The sequence below is a fragment of the Hemitrygon akajei genome, chromosome 2 (assembly GCF_048418815.1).
Source record: "Hemitrygon akajei chromosome 2, sHemAka1.3, whole genome shotgun sequence".
Taxonomy (NCBI): domain Eukaryota; kingdom Metazoa; phylum Chordata; class Chondrichthyes; order Myliobatiformes; family Dasyatidae; genus Hemitrygon; species Hemitrygon akajei.
Window position 1 is genome coordinate 151,163,365 of NC_133125.1, and position 24,195 is coordinate 151,187,559.

Below are 24,195 nucleotides of genomic sequence, written 5' to 3' on the forward strand. Positions count from 1 at the left end.
TTCAAAGCAATCATAAAAGACAACGATCAGATCAGGGTTTGAAGCTGACACTTGTGATGACAGGCTTTGCCTTGTAAGAAGTAACGGCATGCAGACCCTGCTGCAGCTGTTGTGTATCTGATTGTGTATCTAATCACATGAAATTGCCTTTTCACTCTCATAGTGGCCTTCCATAGGTCATGTGTGGACTTCTTCATGATGTCTGGACCATCGGTCTTGGACACCACAGATCTGCTGCAGGGTAAACTCTGAATCTCCTGGTTCATCAATGGCTTCTAGTTTGGCAAGACTCATTATGTTCTCAAAAATACACACTCATCCACACAAGTCTTGATGAAGTCAGTGAAAGCTGCGGCTGTTATTCAGATCCAAAGTTGAATCCCGGAATATGGTTGAGTCGATCGGTTCAAAGCAGTTCTCTCAGTGTTCTCTGCCTCCCTTGACTATACCTTTGTGGCCCTTCAGTTTTTCTTTGTGTCGAGTCTCAGAGGCTGATAGGTGACCTGATAGCAGTGTGTTGTGCTATGGGTGGTACAGATAGTCAGTCTTTTTCCGTGATGTCAAATACTGGAGGGCATCAGTTTAGTGAACAGAGGGATGTGGCAACTTGCAGGCTGATGGGATTTTTATAACTTTGTTTTATACTGAGCACAGATGTGTTGTTCCTGTGGTATACTGTCATACAGTATGTTCTACATCACCACCACAACATCAAATCAAAGTGTTTTTGGGAAGCTTTATTTCTGTCACAAATTACGAAACTGGTCACTGAGTTCAGATCTGCTTTCTGGGAGAAACGTGCACAAATATGGGGCAATATGCTCAAGGACAAGGGAAGAAAGTGAGTGTGGAGAAAGGGTGGCGGTTTGCAAGGATGATGATCACCCAGTCACACTTTCATCCACAGTGATGAAGTGTTTTGAGAGGTTAGTGATGAAACATACCAACTCCTGCCTGAGAAGTTCTTCAATTTGCCTACCAGTGTAACAGGTTCACAGTAGATGCTATCTCATTGGCTCTTCACCCATCCCTGGAACAGCTGGATAACAAAGATGCATACATCATGAAGCTTTTTATCAACTGCAGCTCAGCATTCAGTAACCTGATCCCTTGAAGCTAATCAAGAAGCTCCAAGACCCTGGCCTGAATAGTACCTCGTGCAATTAGATCTTTGATTTCTTCACTTGCAGATCCCATCAGTTCGGATTGGCAACAGCATCTCCTCCTCATCCTCCATCAGCACAGGGGCACCTGCTTTAGCCCCCTGCTTTACTCATTTTACACATGACTCCGTGGCTAAGCACATCTCCAGTACCATATTCACGCTCATTGTGCCTGCATTCCTTCTATAAAACTGCTACACCAGACACTTCCCTGAACTGTATTCCATCAAACAATTCCTTGTCCATTCACATAATAGAAACATAGAAGACATACAGCACAATACAAGCCCTTCGGCCCACAAAGCTGTGCCGAACATATCCCTACCTCAGAACTACCTAGTCTTTACCCATAGCCCTCTATTTTTTCTAAGCTCCATCCAGGAGTCTCTTAAAAGACCCTATTGTTTCTGCCTTCACTACTACTGCCGGCAGCCCATTCCACGCACTCAGCACTCTCTACGTAAAAATCTTACCCCTGACATCTCCTCTGTACTTTCTTCCAAGCACCTTAAAACTATGCCCTCTCATGCTAGCCATTTCATCCCTGGGGAAAAGCCTCTGACTATCCACACGATCAAAGCCTCTCATTATTTTGTACACCTCCATCAAGTCACCTCTCATCCTCCGTCACTCCAAGGAGAAAAGGCTGAGTTCACTCAACCTATTCTCATAACGCATGCTCCCCAATACAGGCAACATCCTTGTAAATCTCCTCTGCACACTTTCTATGGTTTCCATGTCCTTCCTATAGTGAGTTGACCAGAATTGAGCACAGTACTCTATGTCAGGTCTGACCAGGGTCCTATATAGCTGCAACATTACCTCTTGGCTCTTAAACTCAATCCCATGATTGATGAAGGCTAATGCACCGTATGCCTTCTTAACCACAGAGTCAACCTGCATAGCAGCTTTGAGTGTTCTATGGACTCAGACCCCAAGATCCCTCTGATCCTCCATACTGCCAAGGGTCTTACAATTAATACTATATTCTGCCATCATATTTGACCTACCAAAATGAAGCACCCACACTTACCTTTTTTTGAGGATGGGACTAAATACATTGATGAAGGAAAAGCAGATGTAGTGCATACGGATTTTAGCAGGGCATTTGATAAGGTACCCCATACAAGGCTTATTGAGAAAGTAAAGAGGCATGGGATCCAGGGGACATTGCTTTGTGGATCCAGAACTGGCTTGCCCACAGAAGGCAAAGAGTGGTTGTAGATGGGTCATATTCTGCATGGAGTTCGGTGACCAATGGTGTGCCTCAGAAATCTATTCTGGGACCCTTCATGATTTTTATAAATGACCTGGATGAGGAAGCGGAGGGATGAGTTAATAAGTTTTCTGATGACACAAAGGTTGGGGGTGTTGTGGACAGTGTGGAGGCCTGTCAGAGGCTACCGTGGGACATTGATAAGATGCAAAACTGGGCTGAGAAGTGGCAGATGGAGTTCAACTCAGATAAGTGTGAAGTGGTTCATTTTGGTGTCAAATATGATGGCAGAATATAATATTAATAGGAAGACCCTTGGTAGTGTGGAGGATCAGAGGGATCTTGGGGTCCAAGTCCACAGGATGCTCAAAGCTGCTGCGCAGGTTGACTCTGTGGTTAAGAAGGCATAAGGTATACTGGCCTCCATCAATTGTGGACTTGAATTTAGGAGCCGAGAGGTAATGTTGCAGCTATATAGAACCCTGGTCAGACCCCACTTGGAGTACTGTGCTCAGTTCTGTTCGCCTCACTGCAGGAAGAATGTGGAAACCATAGAAAAGGTGCAGAGGAGATTTACGAGGATGTTCCCTGGATTGGGGAGCTTGCCTTATGAAAAGAGGTTGAGTGAACTCGGCCTTTTCTCCTTGAAGCGACAGAGGATGAGAGGTGACCTCATAGAGGTGTATAAGATGATGAGAGGCATGGATCGTGTGGATAGTCAGAGGATTTTTCCCAGGGCTGAAATGGTTGCCACAAGAGGACACAGGTTTAAGGTGCTAGGGAGTAGATGCCAGGGGTAAGTTTTTTTACGCAGAGAGTGGTGGGTGTGTGGAATGGGCTGCCGGCAACGGTGGTGGGGGCGGATACAATAGGGTCTTTTCAGGGACTTTTGGATAGGTACATGGAGCTTAGGAAAATAGAGGGCTATGGGTAACCCTAGTAATTTCTAAGGTAGGGAGATGTTTGGCACAACTTTGTGGGCTGAAGGGACTGTATTATGCTGTAGGTTTTCTATGTTTCTATGTTATCTGGTTTGACCTCCATCTGCCACTTCTCAGCTCAGTTTTGCATCCTATCAATGTCCCGTTGTAACCTCTGACAGCCCTCCACACGATCAACAACACACTCGACCATTGTGTCCTCAGCAAATTTACTAACCTATCCCTCCACTTTCTCATCCAGGTCATTTATAAAAATCACAAAGAGTAGGGTTCCCAGAACAGATCCCTGAGGCACACCACTGGTCACTGGAATCTGTTCAAGTCCTCTGCTTCCTCAACTCTACTTGCCCTTTCACCTGCCTTTGTATCGTCTGCAAGCATGGCCGCAAAAATCTTTACTAACTTCCATAAAACCAATATCAACTTCCCCTTTCACATGAACTTTCTTGGTCACATCATCAGAAAATGCATTTGTTCATAAGAAATTATCTCCCATGCACAAAGCCGTTCCGACAATGCCTAAACATCCATCGTCTTTCCAGATGTACCAATGTCTCATTTCTCAATATCCTCTGCAGTAAATTCCCTATCACAGATTTTGATGTTCTGGACTAGAATTCGCAAAGTTTTCTTTGTCACTCTTCTTAAATAAAGCATAATATTCATCATCCTTCAGTCTACTGGCACCTTACCCTTGGTTTAAAATGATGCAAATATTTGAGCCAGCACTCCTGCAGTGTTCCTGGCTAAATCTGGTCAGGCCAAGGAGATACAGTACTTTGTAAAAGTATTCAGCCCCTCCCCAACACTTTGTTCACAAAAATAAGAAAAAACACCCAGGGATTTTGATCAATTTAACTGAAGTTTTTGATTTGTGAATCACATGCTCCTTTTTCCACAAAACAGAAAGAATGTGAACACTTGAAGCTAAAAATCTAAAACTGAAATGTCAGCAATTCAAAAGTATTCATCCCCGTTTGCTCAGCACTTAATTGAACCACCTCTCACAGCTGTTATAGCAGGTTTATTTAAGGCAGAGATAGATGGATTCTTGATTAGCCAGGGCATGAAAGGGTATGGGGTGAAGGCAGGGGAGTGGGGATGACTGGAAGAATTGGATCAACCTATGATTGAATGGTGTAGCAGACTTGATGGGCTGAATGGCCTACTTCTGCTCCTATGTCTTATGGTCAATCTTTTTGGAAAAGATTCTTTTAGTTTTGCTCAGTACTCAGTTGAGCCACCTCTCACAGTTATTACAGCAGGTGGTCTTTTTAGATAAGTCTCTTTTAGCTTTTCACAATGTAATGGAGCAAAATTTGCCATTCCTCCTGGCAAATTTGCTCAAGCTGTGCCAGGTTAGTTGGTGAGTCATAGTGCACAGTGATCTCGAGGTCTTGCCAGAGATGTTTAATCAGGTTAAGGTCCGGACTCTGACTGGTCCATTCAAGGATATCAATTTTCTCATTTGAAGCCATTCCATGGTTGCTCTGGCAGTTTGCTTTTGGTCGTTGCCCTCCTGAAAGACAAATCTCGTCCCCACTTTAAGCTTTCTGGCAGAGATTATCAGGTTTTTATCCAGGACCTCTCTGTATTTAGCAGCATTCACATTTCCATCAATCACGATCAGATTTCCAGTTTCTGCTGCTGAAAAGCTTTGCCATAGTTTGATGCACAGTTTTAAATTTGCAGCACCCTGTGTAGTACTAAGGTGAAAATATTCCACTTTAGTCCCATGTGACCACAAGACCTTCTTTCACATCTGCGCAGTACCTTCTCAGTGATGCAAAGTTTTAACAGGCAAGATTATGCTTTTTGTTTTAGCCAGGGTTACTTCCCTGCCCCTTCCATAAATACCCTTTTTGTGCAAGGCCTTAGAGATTGTGGAACCATGAACTTTATCTCCAGTTGCAGCCACTGACTTCTGCATCTCACTTAGAATGACTGTTGGCATCACAGTGGCCTCTTTTACAAGTGCCATTCTTCTCCGGCGACTAGGTTTAGAAGGGAGGCCTGGCCTGGGCAGTGTGGCTGTAGTTTCATGTTTTTCCACTTTTCCACAATGAACTGCACTGAGCTCTGACTATGTTCAGTGCCTTTGAGATGGGCTTGTACCCTTCCCCATGTTGGAGCTTCTCTATTATCATTTCCCTGTGTTGCACGGAGCAACTGAGGAGAACCCAAGTGCAGGACACAGGCACGGAGACTGAGTTGGGATGCTTGCGCAGACTTGAACGTTGAACAGCAAACTGGAGGAATCTTGACACGGAGCTCGGATATGGAGTCTTGACACGTAGACGAGCTTTTCATGGAATAACCATATAACAATTACAGCACGGAAACAGGCCATCTCGGCCCTTCTAGTCCATGCCGAATGCTTACTCTCACCTAGTCCCACCTACCAGCACTCAGCCCATAACCCTCCATTCCTTTCCTGTCCATATACCTATCCAATTTTACTTTAAATGACAATACCGAACCTGCCTCTACCACTTCTACTGGAAGCTCATTCCACATAGCTACCACTCGCTGAGTAAAGAAATTCCCCCACATTACTCCTAAACTTTTGCCCCCTAACTCTCAACTCATGTCCTCTTGTTTGAATCTTCCCTATTCTCAATGGAAAAAGCCTATCCACGTCAACTTTCTCTATCCCCCTCATAATTTTAAATACCTCTATCAAGTCCCCCCTCAACCTTCTATGCTCCAAAGAATAAAGACCTAATTTGTTCAACCGTTCCCTATAACTTAGGTGCTGAAACCCAGGTAACATTCCGGTAAATCTTCTCTGTATCTCTCTATTTTGTTGACATCTTTCTTGTAATTCAGTGACCAGAAGTGTACACAGTACTCCAAATTCAGACTTACCATTGCCTTGTACAATTTTAACATTACATCCCAACTCCTATACTCAATGTTCTGATTTATAAAGGCCAGCATACCAAAAGCTTTCTTCACCACCCTATCCATATGAGATTCCAACTTCAGGGAATTATGCACCATTATTCCTAAGTCACTCTGTTCTACAGCATTCTTCAATGCCCTACCATTTCCCATGTATGTCCAATTTGGATTATTCCTACCAAAATGTAGCACCTCACACTTATCAGCATTAAACTCTATCTGCCATCGTTCAGCCCACTCTTCTAACTGGCCTAAATCTCTCTGCAAGCTTTGAAAACCTATTTCATTATCCACAATGCCACCTACCTTAGTATCAGACAGACAGATAGACAGACATACTCTATTGATCCTGAGGGAAATTCACCTGCATACTTACTAATCTAATCTAGAATGTTTAGAAACTGGAGCCGAACTTAGAACGAACAGTTCTAAGCAGTCGAGAAACAAAATTATCACATTGGAATAGACCAACAAACTGGCAACCAGTGGTTGTGACGCCAGGTTTCTTATGCTGCAGTTCTTGATGGAGACCGGGTGTGCTGTCATCAAGCAAATTACCAGTAATGGGAAATTAACGATTGGAATCAAGGTGTAATCAAAGGAGATTAGGGGCAAAATAGGGGATTAACAATCAGGACCATGACACCCTGACTTGTATTGAATACTCCTTAGTCTTCATTTTGGTTTAGTCTGTTAAAAATCTACCTTACTGTTGGACCTAACAGAGAGAGGAGGTATGTATTAGAAACATAGAAAACCCAAAGCACAATACAGGCCCTTTGACCCACAAAGCTGTCCCGAACATGTCCTTACCTTAGAATTTACCTAGGGTTACCCATAGCCCTCTATTCGTCTAAACTCCTTGAACCTATCCAGGAGTTTCTTTAACGACCCTGACATATCCGCCTCCACAATCACTGGCAGCCCATTCCATGCACTCACCACACTCTGTGCAAAAAAATCATACCACTAACATCTCTGTACCTACTTCCAAGTACCTTAAATCTTTGCCCTCTTATGTTAGCCATTTCAGCCCTGGGAAAAAGCCCCTGACTATCCACACGATCAATGCCTCTCATCATCTTATACACTTATTCTTATGAATTCATTGAAAACAGGCCACCCTCCAATTTTTTTCATCAACAACTTGGTTGCGTTGGTAAGGTAGTACACAATATTGGATCTGAGGGAAATTTAGCATACTACTTATAGTACAAAGGGAATGAATACTTCTTCAGCCTCAAATTTTGGATTCTAATTCTTCATAAATTGTTGACAGGTTTTGGAATTTTTCTTTAAGACCATAAGATACTGGGTAGAAGTAGGCTATTTGGTCCATCAAATCTGCTCTGGTATTCAATCATGGGCTGATCTGAATTTTCCAGTCGTCTCCACTTCCCTCACTTCTCCCCATACCCTCTGATGCCGTGGCTAATCAAGAACCTATCTATCTCTGCCTTAAATACACCCAATGACTTGACCTCCACAGCTGCTCCTGGCAAAAAATTCCACAGACTTTCCACCCTCTGACTAACGTAATTTCTCGACATCTCTGTTCTAAATGGACATCCTTCAATCCTGAAATCGTGCCCTCTTGTCCTAGACTCTCCTACCATGGGAATTAACTTTGCCATATCTAATCTGTTCAGGCCTTTCAACATTTGGAATGTTTCTATGAGATACCCCTCATTCTCCTGAACTCCAGGGAATACAGCCAAAGAGTTTCCAGACATTCCTCAAATGGTAACCCTTTCATTCCTGGACATGATGTACAATGTTTTGTAGATTAACTCAAAAATCCTAATTCAACATATTTTAATTTTAGAAAATGGAACAGTAAAATGTGAAAATATTTGTGGGGGACGAATACTTTTTCAAGGCACTGTATTTTGAAATTTGCACCTTGTAAGTTATTCAGCTCCTCCTGTACTGTAATGTCACTGTTCACAAGACATGCACCTTACGGTTCCTAGTTTCCAAGTGTTCAAGACACTTTCCATGGTGAATGTGCATAGATATGTATAACACCATCCAATGCAGGGACCCTGTTGCCTGAAAACCCCTGAATCAAACTGATCTGAATAACAGTGGTTCTCAGGAATTGTCAGCCACAATTTCCCTATTTTTGTGATGAAATAAATCAGCATGTTACTCCCAATTTTCGGCAACTAACACACTTGTAGAACTGATAATCTAAAACAAGCATGCTGGGGGTTTCCAGGACAGCTGAATTTGCCTACCATTGGATGCTACTCCTATTATATCTCATCACTTCCATTTCACTGTTTTCCTTAGAATATGAAACATAACATTGCTTTAAGCTCAGTGAGTTCATGTATTATGCAGATAAAGGTATTTAAACTCGATGAGTTTTTGGGAACATGGGAAGCAGAACCTGGTGAATTTTAGCTGGTATGTTTCAGGCCCACTCTCCAGACCCTGGCTCTGTACACACTCACAGCCCACACTCGACATCCTGTCTCCAGCTCCACATCCCAGCTCTGTCCACACACAGGACCACCAGTACACACTCCGGGCTGGGCTCCTAATGCACACTCTGTCCTCATTATTGGTCCACACTCCAGACCTGTCCTCTGCCCACATACCCTGTGTGCAACCATAGTAAAATTAGGACAGCCTCACAATTAGACACCTTGCAGATAGCAAAGATTTGGTGAAGTAATGAGTGAGTCAGAAGTCTCCCAACTGGTATTTTGAACATGGGATTATCAGAGTTTTTGTGTATGAGGTCCTGAGATTGGCTTCATTTTTCATCGCTAAACAGGAGCATATTCAATACAGTGCCTTATGTGTGTCAACTAAATTTAGCTTTTTATATTTTGTTACATCTTCCGTTTCAGGTCACAGGTGATTACTGAGTTTCCAGCTCTCAGGGCAATCATGTGTGAAGTCATGGATCTGGCTACTTTGGGCCGTCCTTTCCAGCTCGGAATGCTGTACGACTGCCGGTCGGACACTCTGATCCCAGGTATTGGAAGATTATCATATGAAACAGTCATGGTCAATAGCATCTGGTAGGTTCAGCTTACAAAGCACAAGGTGGTGATAAGAAATCTGCAAGTTTCAAAATAGTTATGCAAATGGCTACGGATGCTCTGGGAATAAGGTTCCTGAAACATGATAAGGCCGATTTCAATGTCATAAGGTAACACCTGGCAAAATCAATTGGGAGCAGCTACCTGCAGCAAAATCTCCTTCAGACAAGTGGGAGTCATTCCAAAGGGAAATATCAGAAATCAGGGCAAATGTGTTCCCAAAGGAGGAAAGATACTTGAATACATCCAAGGAAACTTGAATGTTCGAATCTGTCCATGGAGCCAGAGCACATAGTCTTAAATTTATTCCTCATCTGAATTCACCAAGGAGAATCACATATTTCCAATATATTAGATACTGTGATGGCGAAATTGCATTCTATTTTATTAGTGTGCCTAAATGCCCAGATTCTGGTAAGGTATCCCACAGACAGGCAGGGAGGAGATTGCTGGGATCCAGACAGAGATTGTTAACTATTCGCTGGCCACAGGTGAGGTGTTAGTCCAGACAGGACAGGCAACACCTGGGGAATTTGAAGCAGTGAATATGCAGACAACAGATCATTTGTCAGAAATTAAAGAGAGACAATAATTCAGTAGCAGGGAAGGTGGGGAAATTATGGAACGCAGAAGGGGAAGATTTCCAATGGGGTGAGAAATAATGAGCAAATGTGGCTGTTAGATGCTTATGACACTGGAAGGGTCTGTCTCCTGTGCTCCATGCAGTTAAAGTTCAAACACCGATACAACCTCCAGGGCAGATTCCCATGACCTATCAACTGCTGCTTGAATGACCTTCCTTTCATCATGAGGTCAGAAGTGTGAATGTTCACCAATATTTTCACAATTTGGATTCTCCTTGCAACAAGATGATCAGTGACATTCATACCACAGAGGTTTGTAACAGGGATCTTGTTTGGGATCAGGCTGGTGAGCAGTTGTGGTCTCAGTTGGCTGAGGGGCAAATAGGAATGTTCTGGTAGGTAACTGATCTAAACCAGTAAATTAACTAGTTCTGATGGTCCAGAATGTTGTACATTCATGCTAAATAGACATAATTCTACGTCAAAATGATTGTGAGTTTCAAAGGATGTGTTGTCTGCCTGGTGCCCTGGTTCAGAACTTCTCATCTGACCTGCAGAGGAATTTGAAATGGAAGAGGAAAGGACCAGTTGTTGTGGTCCTTGTGGAAACACAGGAAAATATTTTGTTGTGGGAATTGAAGCAACTAGTGACTAAACTAAAAGGCAGAACCAAAAAGATAATGATCTCCAGCTTGTTGCCTGAGCCACATGCAATTTGATACAGGGTAAATATATCAGAGAACTAATGCATAGCTGAAAGATTATAAGGGAGAAATGGGTTTGAATTTGTGATAAATAGTCCCCATATTGGGGAAACAAGGAGATGTTCTGACGGGCTGGACTCCACATAATTATGGCAGGTCCTAGCAAATCACATAACTAGGGCTGTGGAAAGGCCTGTAAACTAAATATGTTACAGAAGTCTCCAGAATTAAAAATAAAGAGAATTTTGTTAAGGAATGAGAAATTAACATTGAAAAATTTGAACAGGGTGGAAAATACAGGACTGCACATTTTATATCTGAATGTACCCAGCTCAGTATTTGTAATAAGGTGGATGACCTTGTTGTGGAGTTAGAAATTGGCAGTTATAATGTTGCGGACATCACTGATTCAAGGCTGGAAGAAGATCATAGCTGGGAACTTAACATCCGAGAATACATGTCATATTTAAAGGACAGGTACAGTGTCTATGAAAAGTATTCACACACCTTGGAAATTTTCATGTTTTATTATTTTACAACATTGAATCACAATGGATTTAATTTGGCTTTTTGTGACACTGGTCAACAGAAAAAGACTCTTTCATGTCAAAGTGAAAACAGATCTCTACAAAGTGATCTAAATTAATTACAAGTAGAAAACACAAAATAATTGATTGAATATCAATTGAGGCAAATCAGAGTAGGTAAATCCCCATGACCTGATAGGGTATTCCCTCAGACCTTGAGGGAGACTAGTGTTGAAATTGCAGGGGCCCTGGCAGAAATATTTAAAATGTTGATATCCACGGGTCAGGTGCCAGAGGATTGGAGGATAGCTCATGTAGTTCCGTTGTTTAAAAAAGGCTCTAAAAGTAAGCCGGGAAATTAAAGGCCGGTAAGTTTGACATCGGTAGTAGGTATATTTTTGGAAGGAATACTAAGAGATTGGATCTACAAGTATTTGGATAGACAGGGACTTATTAGAAACAGTCAGCATGGCTTTGTGCGTGGTAGGTCATGTTTAACCAACCTATTAGAGTTTTTCAAGGAAGTTACCAGGAAAGTGGATGGAGGGAAGGCAGTGGATGTTGTATACATGGACTTCAGTAAGGCCTTTGACAAGGTCCCACATGGGAGGTTAGTTAGGAAGATTCAGTTGCTAGGTATACATGGTGAGGTAGTAAATTGGATTAGACATTTGCTCAATGGAAGAAGCCAGAGAGTGGTAGTGGAGGATTGCTACTCTGAGTGGAGGCCTGTGACTAGTGGTGTGCCACAGAGATCAGTGCTGGGTCCATTGTTATTTGTCATCTATATCAATGATGTGGATGATAATGTGGCAAACTGGATCAGCAAATTTGCTGATGATACAAAGATTGGAGGTGTAGTGGACAGTGAGGAAGGTTTTCAAAGCTTGCGTAGGGATTTGGACCAGTTGGGGGAATGGGCAGAAAAATGGCAGATGGCGTTTAATGTGGACAAGTGTGAGGTATTGCACTTTGGAAGGTCAAACCAAGGTAGAACATAGAAGGTAAATGATAGGACACTGAGGAGTGCAGTAGAACAGAGGGATCTGGGAGTACAGATACATAATTCCCTAAAATTGGCATCACAAGTAGATAGGGTTGTAAAGAGAGCTTTTGGTCCATTGGCCTTTATAAATCAAAGTATTGAGTATAAGAGTTGGAATGTAATGGTGAGGTTGTATAAGACATTGGTGAGACCAAATTTGGAGTATTGTGTGCAGTTTTGGTCACCTAATTACAGGAAGTATATTAATAAGGTTAAAAGAGTGCAGAGAAGGTTTACAAGGATGGTGTCAGGACTTGAGAAACTGAGTTACAGAGAAAGGTTGAATAGGTTAGGACTTTATTCCCTGGAGTGTAGGAGAATGAGGGGTGATTTGATAGAGGTGTATAAAATTGTGATGGGTGTAGATAGAGTGAATGAAAGCAGGCTTTTTCCACTGAGACCAGGGGGGAAAAAAACCGAGGTCATGGGTTAAGGGTGAAGGGGGAAAAGATTAAAGGGAATATTGGGGGGGGGGGTGCTTCTTCATGCAGAGAGTGCTGGGAGTGTGGAATGAGCTGCCAGATGAAGTGGTGAATGTGGGCTCACTTTTGACATTTAGGAAAAACTTGGACAGGTATATGGATTTGGAGGGATATGGCCCAGGTGCAGGTCAATGGGACTAGGCAGAAAAATGGTTTGGCACAGCCAAGAAGGGCCAAAAGGCCTGTTTCTGTGCTGTAATGTTCTATGTTCTATGGTTCTATGAGTATTCACTGCCTTTAACATGACACGCCAAATCATCACTGGTGCAGCCAATTGGTTTTAGAAGTCACATATCTAGTTGAGGTGTCCTAGCTATCTATAAACCTGTGTGCAGTCAAGGTGTTTCAAATGATTGTAGTCGAAGTATACCTGTACCTGGAAGGTCCAACTGCTGGTTAGTCAGTATCCTGGCAAAAACTACATCATGAAGACAATAGAACACTCCAAGCAACTCTGCAAAAAGGTTATCGAAAAGCACAAGTCAGCAGGATATCCCTTGGAGTACAGTTAAGTCGACCATAAAAAAATAGGAAGAAAATGGCAGAGCTGTAAAACAAGCAACACACACAAAATGCTGGTGTTACACAGCAGGCCAGGCAGCATCTATAAGGAGAAGCACTGTCGACATTTCGGGCCAAGACCCTTCGTCAGGACAACATCGACAGTGCTTCTCCCTATAGATGCTGCCTGGCCTGCTGCGTTCCACCAGCATTTTGTGTGTGTTGCTTGAATTTCCAGCATCTGCAGATTTCCTCGTGTGAGCTGTAAAACATCTGCCTGTGGCAGGCCATCCTCAAAATCTGAGTATCTATAAAAGAAGGGTGTGAGAGAGGGAAGCCACTAAGAGACCTATGACAGCTCTGCAGGAGCTACAATCTTCAGTGGCTGAGATGCGAGAGACTGTGTATGTAACAACTGTTACCTGAGTGCTTCACCAGTCAGCTTTATGGGAGATTGGCAGAGAGAAAGCCATTGTTGAAAAAAAAATTCTCATGAAATCTTGGCTGGAGTTTGCAAGAAGGCATGTGGGAGACTCTGAAGTCAGCTGGAAGAAGATTCTATGGTCAGATGAAACCAAAGTTGAGGTTTTTGGACATCAGTTTGGCATAGGACAAACACCGCACATCATCAAAAATACAACATGCCCACCATGAAGCATGGTGGTGGCTGGATCGTGCTGTGGGGATGCTTCATTGCAGCAGGCCCTGGAAGGATTGTGAAGGTAGAGAGTGTTGAGACGTATTGATTGTATGGATAGTCAGAGGCTTTTTCCCAGGGCTGAAATTGTTGCCACAAAAGGACACACATTTAAGGTGCTGGGAAGTAGGTACAGAGGAGATGTCAGGAGCAAGTTTTTTTACTCAGAGTGGTGAGTGCGTGGAATGGGCTGCCGGCAATGGTGGGGAAGGCAGATACAATAGGGACTTTTAAGAGTTTCCTGGATAGGTGCATGGAGCTTAGAAAATTAGAGTGCTATGGGTAAGCCTAGTAATTTCTAAGGTAGGGACATGTTTGGCACAACTTTGTGGGCCGAAGGGCCTGTATTGTGCTGTAGGTTTTCTATGTTTGTATGTTTCTATGAATTCAACAAGATACAGGGAAATCTGGAAGAAAACCTGATGCAGTCTGTGGTGATATCATGTGTCATGTGTAAGAACGTGATTGGATAGAGACGGGAGCATGCGCAGAAATGACAGAATGATCTAGAAGCATGCAGTGTTAAGATGTGGTTGCAGTTTGCTGTTTTTAAAAAAAAAAGTTATAGTTATGTTCTTCCAGAATGTGGTTTATTCTTAGTAACCCACAGTATGTATCAAGAACACAACGTGGTGTCAGAAGTCGGTTTGGAAGAATAATTCGTCATTTCGCTAACATGGGAGAAGCGAAGATAATCACAAAAAAAGAGTGCAAACAGCTTTAAGAATGGAAGATTTGCAACCCCCATTGACGCTTCAGCTGACTGGAAATGTAGCTGAAAACTGGAAAAGATTTAAACAGCGATTTGAAATTTATTTATCGGCGAACGGAGCAGAAAATAAATCGGAGAAAACAAAAGCAGCGATCCTACTCCACGTGACTGGGGAAGATGCAATTGAGATATATAACCATTTTACTTTTTAAAATGGAGATAATTTGAATCTAAAAGCGATAATCTGCAATTCTGAAGCATTTTGTATACCGAAGTGCAATGTGACATGTGAATGGTACAAATTCTTTACATGCAAGCAGAAAGCTTGTCAAACGATTGATCAATTTGTTATGGAATTGAGAAATTACAGTAAAACATGCGAGTTTTCAGAGCTGACAGACTCTCTCGTTAAATACAGAATTGTTTGTGGCATTCTGGATAATGCTCTGAGAGAAAGACTCTTAAGAGAACCAAACATAAATTTGGAAAAAGCTTTGATTCTCTGCAAAGCTTTAGAGACCGCAGGCTAAAAGCTTTTTATTGAGAACTGCAGTGTACACAGTGTGAATAACAGTGAACATGTTAGAAAAAATAATGAAGCGACTATGAAACCGACAGAGAGCAAGACGTCGTTTGGAAGAAAAAAGCTTTGTGATTCCTGTTGGTTGGAGCACCGACTTAAAAAGTGTCTAGCGTATGGAAAAATGTGCAATCACTGCAGTAAGAGTAATCATTTTTCACACTGTTGCAGAAGTAGAAAAGAAATAAAATGCGTAAATGCAGTGCTTGAAAATGAACGTGAGGAGTTTTATATCGATGTGCTTTGTGAAAACAAACAAAGTAAGAATGACTGGACTTTGCCATTGCAAGTCAACCAAAGCAATATTCTGTTTAAATTGGATACTGGAGCACAAGTAAATATTCTTGCAGAATCGAGTTTAATGCATTAAAGCCAAGACCAAAGTTACATCAGACAAATATAAATGTGACTGGGTATTCCGGTGCAGACATTCCAGTTAAAGGAACATGTGTGGCAAAAGTATCTCACAAAAATATGCTGCACACACTTTCATTTGTGGTCATGCCTAATAATGACCACAAATTGGGTCAATATTGGGTTTATCTGCCTGTGAGAGACTGAATTTGATTAAAAGGGTATTAGTCCTGGACACTGACACAGTCAGAATAGAGTGACTTCATGAAAGAGAGAGAGAGAGAACAGAATTCGATTCCAATGTGGCAAAGGTAAAAAAGGCATAAAGAAAAATCCCAGACCCATCCCTTTGTTACCAGCGTCTGACAAAGCATTGCCACCAAAACCAAACTTGCCGGTACAGTACAATACGGATCTGAAGCTAAAGAGTCAGAAGAATCAGGATCCAATTGAAGAAGTGAAAGCACAAGTGAAGGAGTTGAGAAGTTTTATTGAAATGATGAAGTCTCAGCATAAAAAAGAGATTTCAAAGTTAATGAAAAAATTGCAACTTCTTCTCAAAGACCTCAAGAAAGAGCCAACTTCAGAGTTTCCATGAACTGAAGCAGATCAGACAAAACATGAAAATAACAACAAAACACAAGAACTGTGTGAACCACTTAGAAGGTCTACTTGTGTTTGTAACCCCACAGAGAGACTAATAGAGACACACTAAATTATGCATTTGTTTTTATTAATGTTGCTAATTGTTTTTCTTTTTAAGGAAATGAAGATGTGATATCACGTATCATGTGTAAGAACGTGATTGAACAGAGTCAGGAGCATGCGCAGAAATGACAGAATGATCTAGAAGCATAGCAGTTTTAAGACGTAGTTGCTGTTTGCTGTTAAATAAAAGTTCTAGTTACTTTCTTCCAGGATATGGTTTGTTCCTAGTAACTCATGGTATGTATCAAGAACACAACACAGTCTGCAAGAGAACTGCAACTTGGGAGAAGATTTATTTTCCAGCAAGATGGTGACCCCAAGCATAAAGCCAAATCTACACAGGAATGGCTTCAAACCAACAAAGTTAATGTCCTGGATTGGCCAAGTCAGAGTCCAGACCTCAGTCCAATTGAGAAATTGTGGCTGGACATGAAAAAGGCTGTTCATTCACAGTCCCCATGCAATCTGACAGAGCTTGAGCAGGTTTATAAAGAAGAATGGGGAAAAGTTGCAGTAACCATATGTGCAAAGCTGATAGAGACCCAGCCACACAGACTCGAGGCTGCAGTTGCTGCAAAGGTGCATCTGCTAAATACTGACTTGAAGGGAGTGAATACTTGTGCAATCAGTTATTTTGTGTTTTATATCTGTAATGAATTTAAATAACTTTGTAGAAATCCAGTTTCACTTTGACATGAAAGAGTCTCTTTCTGTTGATCAGCATCAAAAAAGCAAAATTAAATCCGCTCTGGTTCAATGTTGTAAAACAATAAAACATGAAAACTATTGGGGGGTCGGGTGGGGTTGTAAATACTTTTTATTGGCACTATAGGTGGGCAGAAGTGGTGGGTGTCTCTGTTTGTCAAAAAATCATATTAAATCCTGAGAAAGAAGTGACATAAGATCAGAAGATGTAGAAACCCTGGTGAGTAGAGTTAAGAAACTGTAAACAAAAAAAGACCCTGATGGGTGTTATATACTGGCCTCTGAACTGTAGCCAGGGAGTGGGGTACAAATGACCATGGGAGTTGGAGAAGACATGTAAAAAGGCCATTATGATGGCAATGTGATTTTCAATATGCAGAGAGATGGGGAAAATCAGGTTGGTGCTGGACCAAGAGAAAGAACATTTTCAAAATGCATATGAGACAGCTTCCAAGCCCAGAGGGGGAAAAGTAATTCTGGATTAGATGTGGTATCATGAAACAGATATGATTAGGGTACTTAATGTAAAGGAATACTATGGAGGTGGTGATCATGATACGATAGAATATACCCTCAGTTTGAGAGGGAGAAGCTAATATCAAAAATATCAATATCAGAGCGGAGCAAAGGGAACTAGAGTGGTATAGGAGAGGAGCTCGTCAAGGTTGATTGGAAGGGGACATGAGCAAGAACAATACCAGAGCAGCAATGGCTGGAGTTTCTAGAAGTAATTTGGAAGGCGCAGGATTGCCTCATCCCAAAAAAAGAAGCAAGGCTGAGAAGGGAAGTCAAACACAGAACTAAAGAAACAATATAATATATAGTGGGAAGCTTTTAAGAACCATGAGAAGTCACCAAAAAGTGCAATAAGGAGAGAAGATAAAATATGAAGGTAAGCTAGTCAATAGCTGAAAAGAGGATACCAGAAGTTTGTTTTTACAGTTCTATCAATAGAAAATAGAGGCAAGAGTAGGTATGGCACCACAGGAAAACAATGCTGGTGAGGTAGCAATGGGGAGCAAACTAATGGTGGACAAACTCAATGAGTATTTTGGTCAGTTCTTAATTGTGGAAGACACCAGCAGTCTGCCAGAAGTTTGAGGGTGTCAAGTGGCAGAAGTGACTGTGGACACTACTGTAAGGAATAGGAGCTTGGGAAGGTGAAAGGCCTGAAGTAGGTAAGTTACCTGGATTCACTAGATTATGGAGTCCATTGGGAGGTCTGAAAAATTGCAAATGACACTCCAAACTTTAAGAAGGGAGGGAAGCAAAAGACAGAAAATTATTGGCCAGTTAGACTGACAACTGACTACTGTGGTTGGCAAGATATTGGAGTCCATCTATAAGGATGAGGTTTCAAGGTACTTGAAGGCACCTGATAAAATAGTTAAAGACAGCATGGTTTTCATAATGGAATGGGAACTGGGAAAGAGTGGGAATTAAGGGATTTCCAGTGACTAGTAGTGCTCTTAGAGGTCAGTGTTGGGACCATGTCTTTTCATGTTATTCTGTATGTCAATGATCTGGATGGTGGAATTGATTACTTTGTGGCCATGTTTTCAGATTGGTGTTCAGAAAGCAGGAGGACGTGCACAGATAAAGAAAATGAACAAAACGGAGGTGTATGGAATACAGAGCAAGGAAGTCTATGTTCATGCATTTGCCTGGAAGGAATAAAGGCATAGGCTAGTTTCCAAACATGGAGCAATTTCAGAAATCAGACATGTAAATGCACTTGGGAATCTTAATGCAGGATTCCCTAAAGGTTAACTTTCAGGTTAAGTCAGTCATAAGGAAGGCCAATGCAAAGTAAACTTTCATTTCTAGAGAACTGGAATATAAAAGCAAGGATGTAATAGTTTGGTTTAGAAAGCATTAGCAAAACTGGGGGGTATTGTGAGCAGTTTTGGCCCCTGATCTAAGAAATGAAGTACTGGTACTGGAAAAGGTCCAGAGAAGGTTATCAAGAATTATTCTGAATGAAAGGGTTAATGTCTGAGGAGCATTTGATGTCTATGTGCCTGAACTTGCTGGAGGTTACATGGATGAGGGATGATCTCACAACATGGCAAGTACTTAATGCTGAGATACAATGAACGTGGTGAGGATATTTCCAATAGTGGGAGACACGGACCAGAGGCCAAGTTTCAGAATGCAAGGATGTTCCTTTTGAACAATGATGAGGAGGATTTTTTTAAGCCAGATGTTGGTGAGTCTGTGGAACTCATTGCCACAAATAACTATGGAGGCCATGCTGGGTATATTTGAAACAGATTGATAAGATCTTGATTAGTAAGGGTGTGAAAGATTATGGAAAGAACACATGGGGTTGGTATCAGCCATGATCAAATGGAGGAGCAGAGTTGATGAATGGCCTAATTCTTCTCCTGTGTCTTATGGCCAAAATGCAGCCTTTTCAGGAAATCAGTTCACAGTATAATCATCATGTACACGTTTGAACTTAATTTGACTGTATCCTGTTGTTTTATTCCACAGGCATCACCTTGTGGGATTCACAGACGCTCCAGAACAACCTCAGTAGTCGGGATCAGCCCAGCACTGAGTTTCACATCATCACGTTGGACTCCATGGAGAAGAAAGCTGCCGCACTCAATGTGTCGGAATCACTGAAAGCAAGTCTGCTGATTGGTGCAGTGGAGGTGAAAGGATCAGCAAAATATCTCACTGACACAAAGGGATCAAAACGACAGGCACGAGTTACCCTTCAGTACAAAACAATGACCAGATTTGAAAAACTGACAATGAGCCACTTGAGGAAGCTGAACATCAGCAACCCGAGTGTTTTTGACGAGGGGTTGGCAACCCATGTGGTTACAGCAGTGCTGTATGGGGCCCAGGCTTTCTTTGTGTTTGATCAAATGATCTCTCCAGCAGAGAAACTGCAGCATGTCCAGCGTAATATGGAAGCAATGATTGAACAACTCCCTGAGTTTGCAGTTCAGGGGGAAGACTCACTGAAAATGACAGAAGAACAGAAGTCTAATGCTGAGAAATTTAGCTGCACCTTTTATGGGGATTTCTTACTGAAGAATAATCCCACCACATTCCAAGATGCCATCAGTACCTATGCAACCCTCCCAAGCTTACTGGGATCAGGTGGGGAGAACTCAGTGCCTGTGAGAGTCACACTTTATCCTCTCAGTAAACTAAACTCAAAAGCTGCTCAGGTGGTGAGGGAGATAAGTGTGGGTTTGATCAGTCACTGCCAGCGTGTCCTGGAACAGCTCAGTGAGGCAGTGATGAGATGCAATGATAGGCTGAAAGACAGAGTCTCCATTCAGTTTCCCGAGATTGGAGATGGGACAAAACAATTCCGAGAGATGTGCTTGGAATACAAACTGGTTTTCCAGGGGACTTTAGCAAGAGTTTTGCCATCTATCCGGAGAGGTAAAGAGAAGCAAGGTTTACTGGCAGATTTACTGAAGAACAGGGAACTGTCACCATTCAGTCAGCAGTCACTGGCCACATGGTTGGATGACAAGGAACAGGAGATGAAGGCAGTGGGACATTACCTCAGGATGTTTGAAGATAAACCTTTGGTGAAATCAAAGAGAGAGTTGGATGATGAACTGATGGATCCAACAATAGACTATGTGGTCTGCTTCACATTTACATCACTGCATCCGGATGATCTCTATCTGTCAGAGGCAAAGAACTACCTCCAATCTCTCACAGCTCAGGAAATGCAGTCACCAACTCCTGCTACTGGAGCCTGTGGTTTTGCCATCGCTCTGTTTCCCGCAAAATGGAGGAGATTTCTCATTTATTCCTGGACTTTGCCACAGCCAACAAAGCAGATGAGAAAATAAAATTTCTTGTTGCATCTGTGAAGGATGACAGCCAAATAGGAGCAGCTATTTACCTGTATCGGGGAGGGTCTCTGGTGAACCCATGCTTTGAACCCCCATCTCAGCCAAAGAGACCAATAGTTCGTCAAATATCACATGACAGTGTGACACTGCAGTTACATCCACCCAGATATGGTGCCGGTGAGATTGTGGGTTACAAGGTAGAGTACCAAGGCCCCCAGCAGGATGGATGGACATCTGTGGTTACACCTGATAAATCCCAGTCCTTCACAATATCTGGGTTGCAGCTACACAAGGAGTATCATTTCCAATACAGAGCTGTGTCTAAGGTAGGTGTCAGCAAGGCCAGTGACAGCTCTCGGTACATCACTCGTCCTACAAGTTCACCTGGTGAATTGGTCTTCCAATATTGTTCACCAATTGCCACTCTGACTTGGGACATTCCAAAACAGATTGGAGATGGTGTTAAAATAGTTCAGAACAGTACTGAATATAATGAAGAGACAGCAGTTGGGTCCAAAATGGAGTGTAGATTATGGAAGGAAGTGAAGACAAATGATAGACAAAGTCACCATCAGCTAAAGGAATTGAAATCAAAGAAAATATGCAGAGTCCGAGTGTCTGCTGATTGTGGGGAAGCAGGTTGCAGTGCAGCAAGTGATGAGGTTTTAACAGAAACAGTAAATGCACCAAACAGAATAGCCCAGAGACTTTTGAGAGAATCTCCATTGATATCCACAGGAAACCCTTCCATTTATAAACTCAACATAAAGGAGAATATAGTTCATGGTATGAAACACCTTGTGAAATTCTCCTTTGGAAAACACAATACAAAACACAAAATGAAGACAATTATGGTTCTGGGAGCAACAGGGTCAGGAAAGACAACCCTCATTAATAGGATGATTAACTACATCTTGGGCGTGAAATGGGAAGACGACTTCAGATACAAGTTAATAGATGAAGAAACAGGAAAATCCCAGGCTGAAAGTCAGACATCTTCCATCACTGCCTATGAACTCCACCATCAGGTAGGATTTAAAATTGATTACTCTCTGACTGTCATCGATACACCAGGATTTGGAGACACCAGGGGAATAAGCCGAGATCACTTGATCACTGAGCACATCAGAGAGTTTTTCACCTCCCGACAGGGTGTTGATCAAATTCATGGTGTGTGTTTTGTTGTTCAAGCCTCTTTGGCTCGCCTGACTCACACACAAAAATATATCTTTGATTCAATTCTCTCTGTTTTTGGCAAAGATATTGCAGATAATATTCAGATATTGGTGACATTCGCAGATGGAAAGCATTCCCCTGTTCTAGATGCTTTGAAAGCAGCTGAGGTACCATATCCCAAAGATAAAAACGGCATGCCAATTCACTTCAGGTTTAACAATTCTGTCATATTTGCCCAGTGTCCGGTGTCTGGGAATGATGCCGATAAGGGTACTTCTGATGACAGTGGGGAAGATGATGTTGATAATTTTGATGCAAGGTTCTGGAAGATGGGAGAGGACAGTATGAAGAAATTCTTTCAGGCTCTCAACAAACTTGAAACAAGAAGTTTATGTTTGACCAGAGAGGTTTTGAGGCAACGGGAGCAGCTGGAGACTACAGTGGAGGGGCTGCAGGTTCAGATCAGAGTTGGTCTGAGCAAACAGGAGGAACTCAGAAAAACACAACAGGTTCTGAACCAACACCAGACCGAGCTGGATGCAAATAAAGACTTTGAGTATGAGATTGAGATTACAGTTCCTGTACAGGAAGATATCAGTGGGACTGGCAATTACATAACCAACTGTCAGAAATGTCGATTCACCTGTCACTATCCCTGTGGGATTCCAAATGATAATGGAAAATCACAGTGTGCAGCAATGGACAGAAATGGGAACTGCAGAGTCTGTCCCAAAAATTGTGTCTGGAGTGTTCACTTCAACCAGAAATACAAGTTTGACTATGTAACACAAACAGAGAAGAGAACATACGATGAGCTGAAAAATAAATATGAGATGGCCCATGGTGAGAAGTTGACTCAGCAGAAAATCATGGAGCGTCTTCAGCAAGAGTTTGATGTCGTTCAGAATACAGTGCTGGAGTTAATTGAACAATTATCCCTGAGCATTAGAAGACTTGAAGAGATATCTCTGAGACCAAATCCGTTATCCACCCCAGCTTATATTGAGCTCCTGATTCAGTCTGAGAAAGAAGAGGCCAAGCCTGGGTTCCTGGACAGAATTCAGGCACTGAGCGAGGTCAAGGAGCGGGCAGAGTTAATAGAGAAAGTTACCAAAGTGAATATGTCATCAGAAGAACAGAAGCAAAATCCAACAGAGTCAAAAAAAAGCACTGGAAACTGGGTTAAAACAGGCATGTCTCTCATTTTTAATAAATTCTTAGCTGATAAATAACTGGAAGACATTGCAACCAAGTCCAAAATGGAAAGTGGATGTTTCACCCAGCTGATTAACAATCTGCTGATTCCAATTCACCCTCTATCTTCTCCACCATCTGCCCAGAGAGTTTGAGTTGTTTTTCCTCAATGCTACCCTCCCTCAGATATGATGGTAGTCCTGTTCTTCAGCTTTTTCCCCTGACTCCCTGTACTCACTGTTCAGGATCTCTTCTCCCATTTCTACCTGTCATTGGTTCCAATGTGCTCCTCAACCTCTGGCATTTCACCCTCCGTTGATGTTCATTTGCAGCCGCTGTGAGACATACATCTATGCAAATTGGTCTGGACACTGAGCTCTACCATTTTGGATTTGTTGTCTATGAAAATATTAGACAGTGAAAACAACAACCAGGCTCTCTTTTACAATACATTTTGATACCTCTTCAATACGTTGCTCAATTGGTGATGCATCTTCTCTCAACAATACTTTTTTGATCATCTATGAGTAATCACTAACTGATGTATGATTCATGTCCTTCAGGTTTTGTTTCTGCACAACCTTGCACATACCCCACATAACAGACTGAGGTACATCGTAGTTCCTGGGGGAGATATATCCTCAAACTTTATATGATACCAAATATGCCTTTTTCAATGATAACATGCTCCATGAAGCGGTTGTTCTCATTGGAATCGACTTGTTTCCTGGTTACCCTTACTATGCTCATTAAATGCTTTGGGATTGTTCATCAGCTTTTCTTTCTGTTTAATTTTCATGTTCTCCTCTATACCAGTGACACATATGTTCAAAGTAAAGTTTATTATTGGAGTACATGCATTAAAAAAAACCCTGAGATTCTTTTTCCTGCAGGTATACTCAGCAAATCTATAAAATAGTAACTATAAACAGGATCAATGAAAAGCAAGAGCACAGAAAACAACAAACTTTTGAAGTGCAACTAAAAATAAAATAGCAATAAATAACAAGAACATGGAATAACAAGATAACATGATAGATGCTGCTTTCCAACAACAGCATTTCATGTAGATGCTAGGAGAGTTTTACCCATTATGTACTGGGACCAATCCAC

The 24,195-nt window shown here is 42.0% G+C and overlaps 1 protein-coding gene across 1 annotated transcript; it reads left to right on the forward strand.

The window, feature by feature from the left end:
* Positions 1–818: 818 nt before the first annotated feature.
* LOC140738363 (uncharacterized) lies at positions 819–23,120 on the forward strand. The gene is made up of 5 exons (XM_073065587.1): positions 819–841; positions 9,086–9,213; positions 16,230–16,280; positions 19,376–20,610; positions 20,652–23,120. The coding sequence occupies exons 1-5, from the start codon at positions 819–821 to the stop codon at positions 23,118–23,120; spliced, it is 3,906 nt and encodes a 1,301-aa protein (XP_072921688.1).
* Positions 23,121–24,195: the final 1,075 nt, after the last annotated feature.